The following is a 17,616-nucleotide window of genomic DNA, read 5'->3' on the forward strand; positions in this document are numbered from 1 at the left end:
GGATTTGAGAGAGAGAAACCAAAAGAAGCACATCGCACATGTGTATATGTATATGTGTATATATACATATGTGTGTGTGTGTGTGCATATATATATACATATTTGCATATTCATTATGTATGTGTGTGTGCATATTATATATTTGCATATTCATTATGTATGTGTGTGTGCATATACTTATATATTTGCATATTCATTATGTGTGTGTGTGCATATATTTATATATTTGCATATTCATAATGTATGTGTGTCTGTGCGTGTGTGTGTGTGCATATGTTTGTATATTTGCATATTCATTATGAATGTGTGTCTGTGTGTGTTCACCAATTTGTGCTTGCCTACCTGCCTGCCACTGTTTGACAACCAGTGATGGTTTGTTTATGTCCCTGAAACTTAGGGGGCTCGTCAGAAAGCAATGACAGAACAGGTTGCAGACTTTATCATCAAAATCGAGCACTGGGGTTGATCAGTTTTTAACTCGACACTTCGGGGCAGTGCCCCAGCATGGCCACAGCTGTAAAAGATAAACGACAACACTAAAAGATCACACAGCAAAGACGTCTTCTACCTTTTCTGTTGTCTCCAAGAGACGAGGCCAATAAGCAGGGTCTGATTTTGCCAGCGACATCTGTATGTTGTTTGGTTTGTGACGTACAAAACACTTGGAGATGACCACTTTGTCATAAAGTTCATAGGTTGCTAAAACCGGTTCTGTGCTGACCACTGGCCTGAAAAGGAGAAAACAAAATGTACAAAGACCGACCCTCTTGACCACATCTGAATGAGAACAAAATCTTAGGATATAAACAGGTATTGGTTTCAAATTTTGACACAGGGCAACAAGTTAGGAGGAGGGGGTTGAGGTGATTACACTGACCCCCCCCCCCAATATTCAACTGGTACTTATTTTATCAACTCTGAAAATAACCACTCGCGGAGTGGTTGGCCTTAGGAAGGGCATCCAGCTGTAGAAACACTGCCAGATCAGACTGGAGCCTTGTGCAGCCTCCTGGCTTCCCAGACCCCGGTCGAACCATCCAACCCATGCTAGCGCGGAAAACGGATGTTAAACGACGATGACGATGATGATGGTGATAAAAGGAGAAGGGCAAATTTGACCTCAGCAGAATTTGAACTCAGAATGTAAAGACAGACGAAATGTTACGAAGTATTTTGCCCAATGTGCTAATGATTGCGCCCCCAAAATCTCTTAGATATTGGTGGGAGTGGATGGTAGACGAAACCATGGAAGTATGGATGTGTGATGGTAGCTAGAGCAGGGGCAAGTGATGCTGGTATAGACATGTGACGTAGGCGCAGGAGTGGCTGTGTGGTAAGTAGCTTGCTTACCAACCACATGGTTTCGGGTTCAGTCCCACTGCGTGGCACCTTGGGCAACTGTCTTCTACTATAGCCTCGGGCCGACCAAAGCCTTGTGAGTGGATTTGGTAGACGGACACTGAAAGAAGCCCGTTGTATACATATATATATATATATATAAAATTAGAAAAAAAACACCTTTTATCAATTCAAAATGATTACAAATTGTGTGAAATTTGATTTAGTATTTCTAAATTGAATTTTTTCCTTGTAAGTTTGGATTTTATTCCCTCAATTAATAATTATTATATGTATATATATATGTATATATATATATATATGTGTGTGAGTGTGTGTGTGTGTGTGTATGCTTGTGTGTCTGTGTTTGTCCCCCTCCCCCACCAACATCGCTTGACAACCGATGCTGGTTTGTTTACATCCCCGTAACTTAGCGGTTCGGCAAGAGAGGCCTATAGAATAAATACAAGGCTTACAAAAAATAAGCCCTGGGGTCGATTTGCTCGACTAAAGGCGCTGCTCCAGCATGGTCACAGTCAAATGACTGAAACAAGTAAAAGAGTAAAGAGTATGTGATGGTAGTGGATGGCAGATAGGGTAGAGAAGGTAGGTGATGCTGGTATGACCATGAGGTGGAAGGTCAATGCCTATGACCTTAATGGGACCCTCAAGACTGTAGGTAAATTCCATCTGACAAGCTTCCGCAGTTTTTGTCTGCCTAATTTCTCTCATAGAGTTTGGATAAACCTGTCGCTATTGTAAAAGACCCTTGTCCAAGGTGCCACAGAAATGGGACCAAGCCCTTGATCCATGAGTCTTCAAGGCAACATCCTTGATCATCAGATTATGCCGGTACTTTAGACTAAGATACGGCTGCGAGCTGGCAGAAACGTGAGCAGGCCGGGCGAAATGTGTAGCCGTATTTTGTCTGCCGCTACGTTCAGAGTTCAAATTCCACCGAAGTCGACTTTGCCTTTCATCCTTTCGGGGTCGATAAATTAAGTACCAGTTACGCACTGGGGTTGATGTAATTGACTTAATCCATTCGTCTGTCCTTGTTTGTCCTCTCTGTGTTTAGCCCCTTGTGGGTAGTAAAGAAATAGGTATTTTGTCTGCCGCTACGTTCTGAGTTCAAATTCCGCCGAGGTCAACTTTGCCTTTCATCCTTTCGGGGTCGATTAAATAAGTACCAGTTACGCACTGGGGTCGATGTAATCGACTTAATCCGTTCGTCTGTCCTTGTTTGTCCCCTCTGTGTTTAGCTCTTTGTGGGTAGTAAAGAAATAGGTATTTTGTCTGCCGCTACGTTCTGAGTTCAAATTCCGCCGAGGTCAACTTTGCCTTTCATACTTTCGGGGTCGATTAAATAAGTACCAGTTACGCACTGGGGTCGATGTAATCGACTTAATCCGTTCGTCTGTCCTTGTTTGTCCCCTCTGTGTTTAGCCCCTTGCGGGTAGTAAAGTACCTAAAGATAGGTACTTTAGATTAAGATTTTGACAAAATGGACTCAGAATAAGGATGAAAAGACGGCCATGTGGTTATACAAACTCAAACAAGGTAGACAAAAAGAGAGATGTATAAAGAAATAAAATGAAATGAGGAATTAGATAGGAGGAAGGGTGACCAATCAAGGGTGGAAACATCAGAAATTATGAAGATCTGCATAGGAACAAGAAGGATACTGAAGATTTGGTAGTAGTAGGTTTCATAGAAGTTTCGTGGGAATATTGAATTCACAAGTGGTCCCTGACATCATCATCATCATCATCGTTTAACGTCCGTTTTCCATGCTAGCATGGGTTGGACGGTTCAACTGGGGTCTGGGAAGTCAGAAGGCTGCACCAGGCCCAGTCTGATCTGGCAATGTTTCTACTGCTGGATGCCCTTCCTAACGCCAACCACTCTGTGAGTGTAGTGGGTGCTTTTTACATGCCACCTGCACAGGTGCCTGGGGGGTCCGGCATTGGCCACGATCGGTTAGTGCTTTTTATGTGCCACCAGCACGGAAGCCAGCCAAGGCGGCGCTGGAATTGACCACGTTCGGATGGTGCTTTTTACGTGCTACCTGCACAGGTGCCAGACGAGGCTGGCAAACGGCCACAATCGGATGGTGCTTTTTACGTGCCACCAGCACGGTTTTACGTGCCACCGCATGCATATCCCGAGTGATGGGACGCCCTGTTTGCTGCGGAGTCTCTACAGACGCAGGGACAGAACGACCTTGAAGCCGCCAGTTGCCGATCCTCTTGGTGCTTCTACAAAGGCACTTAAGGTGGTTTGGTCATGCGGCCCGGTGTCCAGAGGGTGAGCTGATTCGCGATGCCCTCCTCCCACCTCCACTTCCCAGCTGGCGCAAACGCACGGGCGGGCAGCTGAAGACCTGGGCAACGATGATAAAGGAGGACCTCTCCGAATTCTCAGGTCCGCAGGTGGTCGGTCTGCGCAGATGGAACCTATTTCTTTATTACCCACAAGGGGCTAAACACAGAGGGGACAAACAAGGACAGACATAGGTATTAAGTCGATTACATCGACCCCAGTGCGTAACTGGTACTTAATTTATCGACCCTGAAAGGATGAAAGGCAAAGTCGACCGCGGTGGAATTTGAACTCACAACGTAACGCAGACGAAATACCGCTAAGCATTTCGCCTGGCGTGCTAACGTTTCTGCCAGCTCGCCACCTTCGTCTGCGCAGATGGAACCGCGAATGGCTTGCTATCTCCAGTGACCTCGCACAGGACCGTGGAGCATGAGCCACCATGGTTCATGATGCTGTTGGGACCAGAGGAGAAGCCGGCTCAACCCGCCCTAGGTGAACGTCGTCACACATACAAGTAAGAACATGAAGGAGTTACAAATTTTAGAGAGGAGAGAAAAACTATCATTCGAATCAACTTACCGAATGCGGATTGCAGTCTCATCAAAGCCTGCAGTGAAATCTTCAGCACGGTCCATCTCGGCTGTCACCAGTAACCGGAATTTGTTCTGGCACCAGTAAATTGCAGGGGAGCTGCAAGAAAAAAACCAGAAAGTGGAATGATTAAGTAAATGTTAGAAGAAGACCAACATTTTTGAGGTTGATCAGTTATAAGCAAATCATCATCATCATCGTTTAACGTCCGCTTTCCATGCTGGCATGGGTTGGAAGAGTATATATAATGTAATAGAAACCGGTTCAACCCCTTGACAACGGTTGATGCAAATATGCGATCACACTTTTGCTTGCCTACCCGTGGTTAACGTAAATATACGATGTAGAGCTGCCCTACATCTATCAGAAACTTTTTAGTGGCTGATGTATGTTTACGTTCACTATCATGTACTTTATATCTTCAGATGCACGCGCTCGCCGTCCCGTGCATTATCTTAGCCATTTTAGGATACGTCATGAGACTAGCAGGAGACCAGTGGCATGCGAATACTTTACATGTATAATACCTATTTCTTTACTACCCACAAGGGGCTAAACACAGAGAGGACAAACAAGGACTGACAAACAGATTAAGTCGATTACATCGTGACCCCGAAAGGATGAAAGGCAAAGTCGACCTCGGCGGAATTTGAACTCAGAACGTAACGGCAGACGAAATACCTATTTCTTTACTACCCACAAGGGGCTAAACACAGAGGGGACAAACAAGGACAGACACACGGATTAAGTCGATTACATCGTGACCCCGAAAGGATGAAAGGCAAAGTCAACCTCGGCGGAATTTGAACTCAGAACGTAACGGCAGACGAAATACCTATTTCTTTACTACCCACAAGGGGCTAAACACAGAGAGGACAAACAAGGACAGACAACGGATTAAGTCGATCACATCGACCCCAGTGCGTAACTGGTACTTATTTTATCGACCCCGAAGGATGAAAGGCAAAGTCGACCTCGGCGGAATTTGAACTCAGAACGTAACAGCAGACGAAATACATATTTCTTTACTACCCACAAGGGGCTAAACACAGAGAGGACAAAGAAGGACAGACAAATGGATTAAGTCGATTACATCGACCCCAGTGCGTAACTGGTACTTATTTTATCGACCCCAAAAGGATGAAAGGCAAAGTCGACCTCGGCGGAATTGAACTCAGAACGTAACGGCAGACGAATACCTATTTCTTTACTACCCACAAGGGGCTAACACAGAGAGGACAAACAAGGACAGACAAACGGATTAAGTCGATTACATCGTGACCCCGAAAGGATGAAAGGCAAAGTCAACCTCGGCGGAATTTGAACTCAGAACGTAACGGCAGACGAAATACCTATTTCTTTACTACCCACAAGGGGCTAAACACAGAGAGGACAACAAGGACTGACAAACAGATTAAGTCGATTACATCGTGACCCCGAAAGGATGAAAGGCAAAGTCGACCTCGGCGGAATTGAACTCAGAACGTAACGGCAGACGAAATACCTATTTCTTTACTACCCACAAGGGGCTAAACACAGAGGGGACAAACAAGGACAGACACACGGATTAAGTCGATTACATCGTGACCCCGAAAGGATGAAAGGCAAAGTCAACCTCGGCGGAATTTGAACTCAGAACGTAACGACAGACGAAATACCTATTTCTTTACTACCCACAAGGGGCTAAACACAGAGAGGACAAACAAGGACAGACAAACGGATTAAGTCGATCACATCGACCCCAGTGCGTAACTGGTACTTATTTTATCGACCCCGAAAGGATGAAAGGCAAAGTCGACCTCGGCGGAATTTGAACTCAGAACGTAACGGCAGACGAAATACATATTTCTTTACTACCCACAAGGGGCTAAACACAGAGAGGACAAAGAAGGACAGACAAATGGATTAAGTCGATTACATCGACCCCAGTGCGTAACTGGTACTTATTTTATCGACCCCGAAAGGATGAAAGGCAAAGTCGACCTCGGCGGAATTTGAACTCAGAACGTAACGGCAGACGAAATACCTATTTCTTTACTACCCACAAGGGGCTAAACACAGAGAGGACAAACAAGGACAGACAAACGGATTAAGTCGATTACATCGTGACCCCGAAAGGATGAAAGGCAAAGTCAACCTCGGCGGAATTTGAACTCAGAACGTAACGGCAGACGAAATACCTATTTCTTTACTACCCACAAGGGGCTAAACACAGAGGGGACAAAGAAGGACAGACAAAGGGATTAAGTCGATTACATCGACCCCAGTGCGTAACTGGTACTTATTTTATCGACCCCGAAAGGATGAAAGGCAAAGTCGACCTCGGCGGAATTTGAACCCAGAACGTAACGGCAGACGAAATACCTATTTCTTTACTACCTACAAGGGGCTAAACACAGAGAGGACAAACAAGGACAGACAAACGGATTAAGTCGATTACATCGACCCCAGTGCGTAACTGGTACTTATTTTATCGACCCCGAAAGGATGAAAGGCAAAGTCGACCTCGGCGGAATTTGAACTCAGAACGTAACGGCAGACGAAATACCTATTTCTTTACTACCCACAAGGGGCTAAACGCAGAGAGGACAAACAAGGACAGACAAACGGATTAAGTCGATTACATTGACCCCAGTGCGTAACTGGTACTTATTTTATCGACCCCGAAAGGATGAAAGGCAAAGTTGACCTCGGCGGAATTTGAACTCAGAACGTAACGGCAGACGAAATACCTATTTCTTTACTACCCACAAGGGGCTAAACGCAGAGAGGACAAACAAGGACAGACAAACGGATTAAGTCGATTACATCGACCCCAGTGCGTAACTGGTACTTATTTTATCGACTCCGAAAGGATGAAAGGCAAAGTTGACCTCGGCGGAATTTGAACTCAGAACGTAACGGCAGACGAAATACGGCTACGCATTTCGCCCGGCGTGCTAACTCTTCTGCCAGCTCACCGCCTTCTTCTACTACTACTACTACTATCGTCACACCACAACAATTGATACAACACTATTCATCACCAACACCACCATCATCACACAACCCATACACTCCAATGGGTAGATTAACACTTACCTGTTGTTGGTGCCACTGGTCGTCGGGGGGAGGCCATCGGAAGAAGGCCGCTGCTGCACATCGAGGCACGGCATGACTCTCACAGTCAGGTTCTCTAGTAACTCTTCACAGATCCGCAAAGAGTCTGCATCATAAAAGCTGCCGCCACCGGCACCACCACCACCACCACCACCACCACCACCACCACCATCATCATCATCATTGGTAACATCATTATAATGATCACCTTCAGCATCATCACCATCATCATCATCATCAACATGATCGTCATTCTTTTCATCATCATCATCATCATCATCATCATCATCATCATCATCATCATCATCATCATCATCACCATCATCTTTGTCAAGTTTAACAGCATCATTATCACTAACAGCATGATCGCTGCTCTGAGCACCATTTTTCTCGTCACCGTCACCATCATCATCATCGTCGTCGTCGTTATCAACATGACCGTTACCAACACTGTGATCACCCACATCTTGTCCATCATCAGCATCATCATCACCAACAACAGTGTGATCGCCGTTCTGAGCACCAGTTTTCTCATCACCATCATTATCATCATCACCACCATTCTTATCGTCATCATCATCGTCATCATCATTACTATGACGACTACCATTATCACAATTATCGGCAGCAGCAGTAGAATCAGAACTCCCAACAGAAGCAACACTGGCTAAAGCTTCCTTAAAACTGAAATTAAAAACATAAAGAATATATATATCTATACATAGCAGGAGTGGCTGTGTGGTAAGTAGCTTGCTTACCAATCACATGATTCTGGGTTCAGTCCCACTTGGGCAAGTGTCTTCTACTATAGCCTCGGGCCGACCAAAGCCTTGTGAGTGGATTTGGTAGACAGAAATTGAAAGAAGCCCGTCGTATATATATGTGTGTGTGTGTGTGTGTGTGTGTGTGTGTGTGTGTGTGTGTGTGAGAGTTTGTGTGTCTGTGTTTGTCCCTCCAACATCGCTTGACAACCAATGGCGGTGTGTTTACATCCCCGTAACTTAGCGGTTCGGCAAAAGAGACCGATACAATAAGTACTGGGCTTACAAAGAATAAGTCCCGGGGTCGAGTTGCTCCATTAAAGGCGGTGCTCCAGCATGGCCGCAGTCAAATGACTGAAACAAGTAAAAGAGTAAAAAGAGTAAAGGAGAGTAAATCCACAGAAATAATGGAACAAGGGCCTAAGTTTTGGTATTCTCCAAGGACACTTACCTCATTAGAATTGGAACGATGTTTAATTCCAGGAGCAACGTTTTGCTTTTCCGGCTTTGTTCCGAAAGGTGCTTGCAGACTTGAAGACAAATATGAACACACTGCAATCAGAAGGAGAACAGTGAGAAATGGTTATGGCATGGAATAGCAGGGTAATATACATATATTTCTTTATTGCCCACAAGGGGCTAAACACAGAGGGGACAAACAAGGACAGACAAAGGGATTAAGTCGATTACATCGACCCCAGTGCGTAACTGGTACTTATTTAATCGACCCCGAAAGGATGAAAGGCAAAGTCGACCTCCGCGGAATTTGAACTCAGAACGTAAAGACAGACGAAATAACTATTTCTTTACTACCCATAAGGGGCTAAACACAGAGGGGACAAACAAGACAGACCAAGGGATTAAGTCGATTACATCGACCCCAGTGCGTAACTGGTACTTAATTTATCGACCCCGAAAGGATGAAAGGCAAAGTTGGCCTCGGCAGAATTTGAACTCACAACGTAACGACAGACGAAATATGGCTACGCATTTCGCCCGGCGTGCTAACGTTTCTGCCAGCTCGCCGACTATATTGTACATAGTCGCAGGTGTGGCTGTGTGGGCTAAGAAGCTTGCTTCTCAACCACATGGTTCCAGGTTCAGTCCCACTGCGTGGCACCTTGGGCAAGTGGCTTCTCCTACAGCCTCAGGCTGACCAAACCCTAGAGCGGATTTGGTAGATGGAAATTGAAAGAAGCCCATCATACACACACATACACACACATATATATATATAAAGTTAATCCAAACATGAAAGCACAAAAAAACACAACAACGCGAGGACGTGGAACAAATATAGTATTATTGGACGCTCAGGAAAGAAGGAAAGAAGGAGGGTTTAATGTTTCGAGCGGAGCTCTTCATCAGAAACATAGGAGAAGGGAAGACAGAGGAGAAAAAATCGCCAATTGTACACATGCGGTCACATATATATATATATATGTTTGTGTGTCTGTGTTTTTCCCCCCTCACCATCGCTTGACAACCGATGCTGGTTTGTTTACATCCCCGTAACTTAGCGGTTCAGCAAAAGAGACCGATAGAATAAGTACAAGGCTTACAAAGAATAAGTCCTGGGGTTGATTTGCTCGACTAAAGGCGGTGCTCCAGCATGGCCACAGTCAGATGACTGAAACGAGTAAGAGAATAAAAGAAAACAAGAATTATCCAACTTACAAAATTTGCCAAATGCTGCCAAGGACCACCACAACTACAGCCTGGAACCACAACTGTCTTCACCACCGCTGCCACTACCACCACCACCATTACCACATCAACTACAATCTCTGCCACTCCTATCATAATTGCCATCATTGGTACTGCAACCACTACTTTTTCTACCACCACCCACTACAACATCAACAACCAGCAGACTCGCGGTCGGAGGATCGCGGTTTCGATTCCCAGTCCGGGCGTTGTGTATGTTTATTGAGCGAAAACACCTAAAGCTCCACGAGGCTCCAGCAGGGGGTGGTGGCGACCCCTGATGTACTCTTTCGCCCCCAACTTTCTCTCACTCTTTCTTCCTGTTTCTTGTCCTCCCCGACTTCCTACGCAACCGCTGAGCCTGGATGCGCATTCATCCATCCGTCGATGCTCTCGGTGTCGGGGGGTTGACCTGCTCTCTCTTCTGCGGGTCTTATGAATAGCAAAGGACCACGTTTCGGACTTCTCCCACTCTGGGAAGAAGACCGCTTCGCTCAACAAACAAACAAACAAACAAACAAACAAACATCAATAACAACAACAGCAACAGTGAAATACCATTGACAAGAATCTGAAATTCAGGACGAAAAATGAAGAAAACTGCAGAAAAACGGAAAACATGGCTGACTGACCTTGCTGCACTTTCTGTCTTTGATGATCTGCAGAATGGAATGGATTGGCTTTTCACGCTTCAGTTCATCGAGGCCACTGTGGAGGGAGAAGAAGAAGAATAAGATGACAACTAGTGTCAGCATTATCATAATCACCATCGCCATCATAATCATAATCACCATCGCCATCATCATCACCATCGCCATCATCATCATCATCATCATCATCACTATTTATCATCACCATCATCATAATCATCACCATCATCATCATCACCATCATAACCATCGCTATCCCCATCACCATTCATCACCATTACCATCACCATCACCATCATAACCATCGCTATCACCATCATCATCATCACCATCACCATCATCATCATTATCATCATCACCATCACCATCATCATCATCACCATCATAACCATCGCTATCACCATCATCATCATCACCATCACCATCATCATCATCACCATCATAACCATCGCTATCACCATCATCATCATCATCATTATCATCATCACAATTTATCATCACCACCATCATCATCACCACCACCATCACCATCCTCATCATCACCATCAACCACCACTACCGTCTCCCCCGCCCCCTTCTCTCCGTCACCATCCTCATCACTTCACTAACCTTCTTGATGCTATCATTGTAACCACCACCGCCACCACCACCACCACCACCACCATCCTCAGCACAAAAAGGAAGAGAGGAGGCGGAATAAAAGGAACCAGGGGAGGAAGAGGAGAATGGGGAGGAGATGAAGGATAGAGAGGAGGCAGAGGTGGAAGGCACAACCACCACCACCACCACCACTAATAACAACAACAACAGCCATCATCTCTGTTACAATTGCCATATCATAACTTTCATCACAACTTTGGTCTCAGTGGTTTTTTTTCCCTTCCTCTTCTTTAACCCTTTCATTGCCAAACCGGCTGAAACTGGCTCTGAGTACAAATGTCTTGTTTTCAAAAGTTTTGCATTAAAATCTTCCGCAAAACCTTAGTCACAATTTATGTTCCTAACACTAGTTTAATGATAACTAAGTTATTTTACTAAATTCTTTGTTATATTTAAATTTAATTTAAAGAAACACAGAGAATCTCAACAGATATATGGTAACAAAAGGGTTAAAATATATAATAGAGAAACAATTCTTAATCCTTTTGATACCAACCTGGTTGAAACCGCTTCTGGCTCTGAGTACAAATGTCTTGTTTTCATAAGTTCTGAATTAAAATCTTCCACCAAACCTTAGTCTCAGTTTATGTTCCTAACACTATCTTAATGATAACTAAGTTAATTTACTAAATTCTTTGTTATATTTAAAATTAATTGAAAGAAACACGGAGCATCTCAACAGAAATATGGTAACAAAAGGGTTAAAATATATATAATAGAGAAACAATTCTTAACCCTTTTGATACCAACCTGGCTGAAACCAGCTCTGGCTCTGAGTACAAATGTCCTGTTTTCATAAGTTCTGAATTAAAATCTTCCACCAAACCTTAGTCACAATTTATGTTCCTAACACTAGCTGAATGATAACTAAGTTATTTTACTAAATTCTTTGTTACTTTTAAAATAATTAAAAGACACACAGAGCACCTCAAAATAAATACAGTAACGAAAGGGTTAACATGCACAAAACAAAAAGTGGAAGAAAGAGAAATAAATAAAAATTACTATAAATATTAAAAAAAAATATTACCACAATACCTTTCCAATTTTATAAGAATACAGAACAATGACAAGTATGATTCCAAGAGATCGTGGTCATCAGCATTGACAAATTCTGCTAACAAGTGGGGACACATATGAGACTGGAGAAGCAGCAAACTCACCCTGGAATTGAAACAATGGTTTGGAATCACTGGTTAGAGTTAAGGAGATCGGTTTTTTTAAACATGAAAAATAAATTATTTAAGACTAACCCAGGGGTTTTGAAACCAAACTTAAATTTTTGACATCAAAGTATTTGACATTAAACCTTTGTTTTTGACATCAAATCTGAAGTTTTGACACCAAACCAAAGTATCTGATATCAAACCTTAAGTCTTGATATCAAACCTGAAGTTTTGACATCAAGCCAAGGTATTTGATACCAGACAAAAGTATTTGACATGAAACCAAAGTATTTGACATCAATCCTGAAGTTTTGATACCAAACCAAAGTATTTGATACTAAACTTGAAGTTTTTGACACCAAACTGACGTATTTGACATGAAATCTGGTCAAATACTTCAGTATTTGACCAGATTGACACCAAACCTGATGTTTTGACACAAAACCAAAATAATTGACATTAAACTTATGCACTTGACACCAAACCTGAGGTTTTGAAATCAAACTGAAGTTTTTGACAGCAAAACAACTTTCAACAAATCTCAGTTGCCTTTTTTTTCAAAAGCCCAAACTGAAGCTACTTTTACTAAAGAGCTTTAATTTCCTCAAACCAATGTTCTTTGGATATTAGATCAAAGGTTTCGTAATGGACTGAGGTACTTAACACAAAGCCTACATTTAATTTTACACCAAACTTCAGTTTATGTGTATTTTTTTGTGTCTGCTCGTGTCTTGACATCATTGTAGAAGTGACATTTGTCTCCAGTCTTCCATACAAAAATATGTCTGGCTATGGAGAAAGATAACTTTATTTGGAGCAGGGTGAGGGTTGGCAACAGGAAGAGCATCTGGCTGTAGAAAATTTGCTGCAATAAATTCCATTTGACCCATGTAGGGCATGGAAAAGGGGATGTTAGACCTTTCACGTTTAAGCTGGCCTGGATTTGTTCAACCCAGCCAGGTCTGGCTTCTCACACTCGACCTACAATGCCATTTTAAAATTAAACAATCACATCAATGAAATCTCGAAACTTTGAGATAATACATGGATAGGCGCAGGAGTGGCTGCGTGGTAAGTAGCTTGCTAACCAACCACATGGTTCCGGGTTCCGTCCCACTGCATGGCATCTTGGGCAAGTGTCTTCTGCTATAGCCCCGGGTCGACCAATGCCTTGTGAGTGGATTTGGTAGACGGAAACTGAAAGAAGGTTGTCGTATATATGTATATATATATATATATTTATAGGCGCAGGAGTGGCTGTGTGGTAAGTAGCTTGCTAACCAACCACATGGTTCCGGGTTCAGTCCCACTGCGTGGCATCTTGGGCAAGTGTCTTCTGCTATAGCCCCGGGCCGACCAATGACTTGTGAGTGGATTTGGTAGACGGAAACTGAAAGAAGCCTGTCGTATATATGTATATGTATGTGTGTGTGTGTATGTGTTTGTGTGTCTGTGTTTGTCTCCCTAGCATTGCTTGACAACCAATGCTGGTGTGTTTACGTCCCCGTCACTTAGCGGTTCGGCAAAAAGAGACCGATAGAATAAGTACTGGGCTTACAAAAAGAATAAGTCCCGGGGTCGAGTTGCTCGACTAAAGGCGGTGCTCCAGCATGGCCGCAGTCAAATGACTGAAACAAGTAAAAGAGTAAATTGAAAACAATGTGAATGAATAAGGATTACATTTGATAGAGAAATCTGAATGCTAAAGGGGTAAATGGGAATTCTGCGAGAGGTCTCAATGTAATAAAATTCAAACTCGGCATCAACAGGTTCAATCTCACCAACCTGAAATGTGACTTAAGGACATGCGTTGTTCTTTATCTTCAGATTAATATATTTACACACACACACACACACACACATGCGCGTGCGGGCATGTGTGGCAAAGAGCAAAATGTTGAAGGATCATGAGAAGTCTTACGTGATATCATCCTGGCAGAGTGAGTACAACATCTGGCAAACTGATATCTTCATCTGGAAATGGACAGAAAAATTAAAGGTATGAGCAAAACAGATCAAGAAATAATGTTAGGTTTTGTTAAGCTGGTAGCTGTTATGGATTTTATTAAGGTGATAGTTTGCCAGCCCCGACTGGCACCTGTGCCGATGGCACATAGAAAGCACCATCCAATCGTGGCCGTTTGCCAGATCATCTGGCACCTGTGCCGGTGGCACGTAGAAAGCACCCACTAGACTCATGGAGTGGTTGGCGTTAGGAAGGGCATCCAGCCGTTGAAACATTGCCAGATCAGACTGGGCCTGGTGCAGCCTTCTGGCTTCCCAGACCCCAGTTGAACCGTCCAACCCATGCCAGCATGGAAAGTGGACGCTAAATGATGATGTAGCTTTTATAGAGAGCTTTACAAAATTACATTAATATTATTATACATCGCTACTTGCACACTACAAACCAGATCTATAGCGATGGCTTGCATCATCATCATCACTTAACGTCCGCTTTCCATGCTAGCATGGGTGGGACGGTTTGACTGTGGGCTGGCGAACCAGACTCCAATCTGATCTGGCAGAGTTTCTACAGCTGGATGCCCTTCCTAACGCCAACCACTCTGAGAGTGTAGTGGGTGCTTTTACGTACCACTGGCACAAGGGCCACTTTGGTGGTACTGGCTCCTGTGCAGGTGGCACATAAAAGGCACCATTTGGGCATGGCCGTTGCCAGTACCACCAAAGTGGCACACAAAAGCACCCACTACACTCTCGGAGTGGTTGGCGTTAGGAAGGGCATCCAGCTGTAGAAACTCTGCCAGATCAAGACTGGAGCCTGGTGCAGCCTCTGGCTCACCAGTTCTCAGTCAAACCATCCAACCCATGCTAGCATGGAAAGCGGACGTTAAACGATGATGATGATGATGATGTTGCACATAGGTAAGCTTATAATTTTACCTGCAGGAATGCTGGTAAAACAACCTTTGACATTTATTGTGGAAATGCTGCCAATTCTATCAATTCCAAGTAGAATTTCCAGGAAATCCTTTACATGACTAAAATTGGAAACAAAGTCATTCCCAAATGTAACGGACCAAAAGAAAATTCTGGCCAAAAGGTAAAGAACTCTCCAAAATGATGCTCCCAGAATTGCTACAGTCTAAATACTAAAACCGAGAAAAGACTAAAAGAATACAAAAATTGAGAAAAATAATAATAAAAAATGTTAAGGATTTCAATTTTTACAAAAGTTCTTACTTTGGGTGAAAAAGCACTGTTCAGTAATTTAGAAATTGTTAAAAATAAGGAACAAGCAGCACTGGAACTTTTTTGTTTGTTTTTCAGTCTGAAAAAGACAAAAAAAAAATATTTGAAATTATTACTTTAACCCTTTCATTGCCAATCTGGATGAAACCATCTCTGGCTCCATAGAACAAATGTCTTGTTTTCAAAAATCCATGTTAAAAAAAAAACCAATCTCCTTAACTCTAACCAGTGATTCCAAACCATTGTTTTCATAAGTTTTGAATTAAAATCTTCCACCAAATCTTAATTACAATTTATGTTCCTAACACTAGTTTAATAACTAAGTTATTTTACTAAATTCTTTATTATATTCAAAATTAATTGAAAGAAACACAGAGCATCTCAACAGAAATATGTTAACAAAAGGGTTAAAATATATATAATAGAGAAACAATTCTTAACCCTTTCGTTACCAACCTGGTTGAAACCACATTTGGCTCTGAGTACAAATGTCTTGTTTTCATAAGTTCTGAATTAAAATCTTCCACCAAACCTTAGTCACAATTTATGTTCCTAACACTAACTTAATGATAACTAAGTTATTTTACTAAATTCTTTATTATATTCAAAATTAATTGAAAGAAACACAGAGCATCTCAACAGAAATATGGTAACAAAAGGGTTAAAATATATATAATAGAGAAACAATTCTTAACCCTTTCGTTACCAACCTGGTTGAAACCACATTTGGCTCTGAGTACAAATGTCTTGTTTTCATAAGTTCTGAATTAAAATCTTCCACCAAACCTTAGTCACAATTTATGTTCCTAACACTAGCTGAATGATAACTAAGTTATTTTAATAAATTCTTTGTTATATTTAAACTTAATTAAAAGACACACAGAGCACCTCAAAATAAATACAGTAACGAAAGGGTTAACATACACAAAACAAAAAGTGGAAGAAAGAGAAATATATAAAAATTACTATAAATATAGACACCTTGGGCAAGTGTCTTCTACTTTAGCTTCAGGCCAACCAAGGTCTGGTGAGTGGATTTGGTAGATGGAAACTGAAAGAAGCCTGTCATATAAATATATATATATATATATATAGGTTATAAGAGGTAATGGTGTCATTGAGACACAAGGGTGTCAGGTAATGCTGAATAAGTGCTACAGACAGACCTTAGTTAAGTTCCAGGTTAGGTAATTTTGCGAATAAGGGGTTCAACGTTGGTTCTATGTCAGCGTGTGTGTATAAGAATTTTTTGCGCAATGAGATAAAAAAACCAAGGGTGTTTAGATATCAGAACATTTATAGATAGAAGGTCTTACAGCTGTTTCTAGGATATTTATTAATTATATCCCTTCATTGGAGACGGTGTGAGAGGATGGTTAAGTAAAAGTTAATTTAGATAGGATACGAAATAGAGTGAGGTGGAGGAGAGAAAATAGATGTGAGATATGCAGTGATATTGCATTTGTAGATCCATTATTTAGGCAGAATGATATCTACAACTTTAATATCCCCACATATCTCACATCTATTTTCTTTCCTTTACCTCACTCTCTATTTTGTATCCTATCTAAATTAACTATTACTTAACCATCCTCTCACACCGTCTCCGATCATCATCATCATCATCATCATCGTTTAGCGTCCGCTTTCCATGCTAGCATGGGTTGGACGGTTCAACTGGGGTCTGTGAAGCCAGAAGGCTACACCAGGCCCAGTCTGATCTGGCAGTGTTTCTGCAGCTGGATGTCCTTCCTAACGCCAACCACTGCGTGAGTGTAGTGGGTGCTTTTTACGTGCCACCGGCACAGGTGCCAGACGAGGCTTGCAAACGGCCACGATCGGATGGTGCTTTTTACGTGCCACCGGCACGGAAGCCAGGCGAGGCTTGCAAACGGCCATGAACGGATGGTGCTTTTTATGTGCCACCGGCATGAGGCCAGTCGGGGCGGTGCTGGCAACGGCCACATTCGGATGGCTCTCTTACGTGCCACCGGCACTGGTATCACAGCTGCAATTTCGATTGATGTTGATCGATTTCGATTCTCACTTGCCTCAACAGGTCTTCACAAGTAGAGTTATGTGTCCCAAGAAGGAAAGGTATGCATA

General features: G+C 42.7%; 1 protein-coding gene across 1 annotated transcript in view; it reads right to left on the reverse strand.

Moving 5' to 3' along the window:
- LOC118766855 (ubiquitin carboxyl-terminal hydrolase 34-like) overlaps window positions 1-17,616 on the reverse strand; it is a 36,517-nt gene that overhangs the window by 3,172 nt on the left and 15,729 nt on the right. Inside the window, exons 7-14 of the mRNA XM_036510699.1 lie at window positions 15,502-15,589; window positions 14,219-14,271; window positions 12,170-12,295; window positions 10,454-10,529; window positions 8,566-8,666; window positions 7,336-8,037; window positions 4,243-4,353; window positions 569-728 (exon numbers count right to left, since the gene is read on the reverse strand). Of these exons, the coding sequence (XP_036366592.1) occupies window positions 569-728; window positions 4,243-4,353; window positions 7,336-8,037; window positions 8,566-8,666; window positions 10,454-10,529; window positions 12,170-12,295; window positions 14,219-14,271; window positions 15,502-15,589 (1,417 nt within the window). The remainder of the gene's footprint in view (window positions 1-568; window positions 729-4,242; window positions 4,354-7,335; window positions 8,038-8,565; window positions 8,667-10,453; window positions 10,530-12,169; window positions 12,296-14,218; window positions 14,272-15,501; window positions 15,590-17,616) is intronic.

The sequence above is a fragment of the Octopus sinensis genome, linkage group LG18 (genome assembly GCF_006345805.1).
Source record: "Octopus sinensis linkage group LG18, ASM634580v1, whole genome shotgun sequence".
NCBI classification, from domain to species: Eukaryota; Metazoa; Mollusca; class Cephalopoda; order Octopoda; family Octopodidae; genus Octopus; species Octopus sinensis.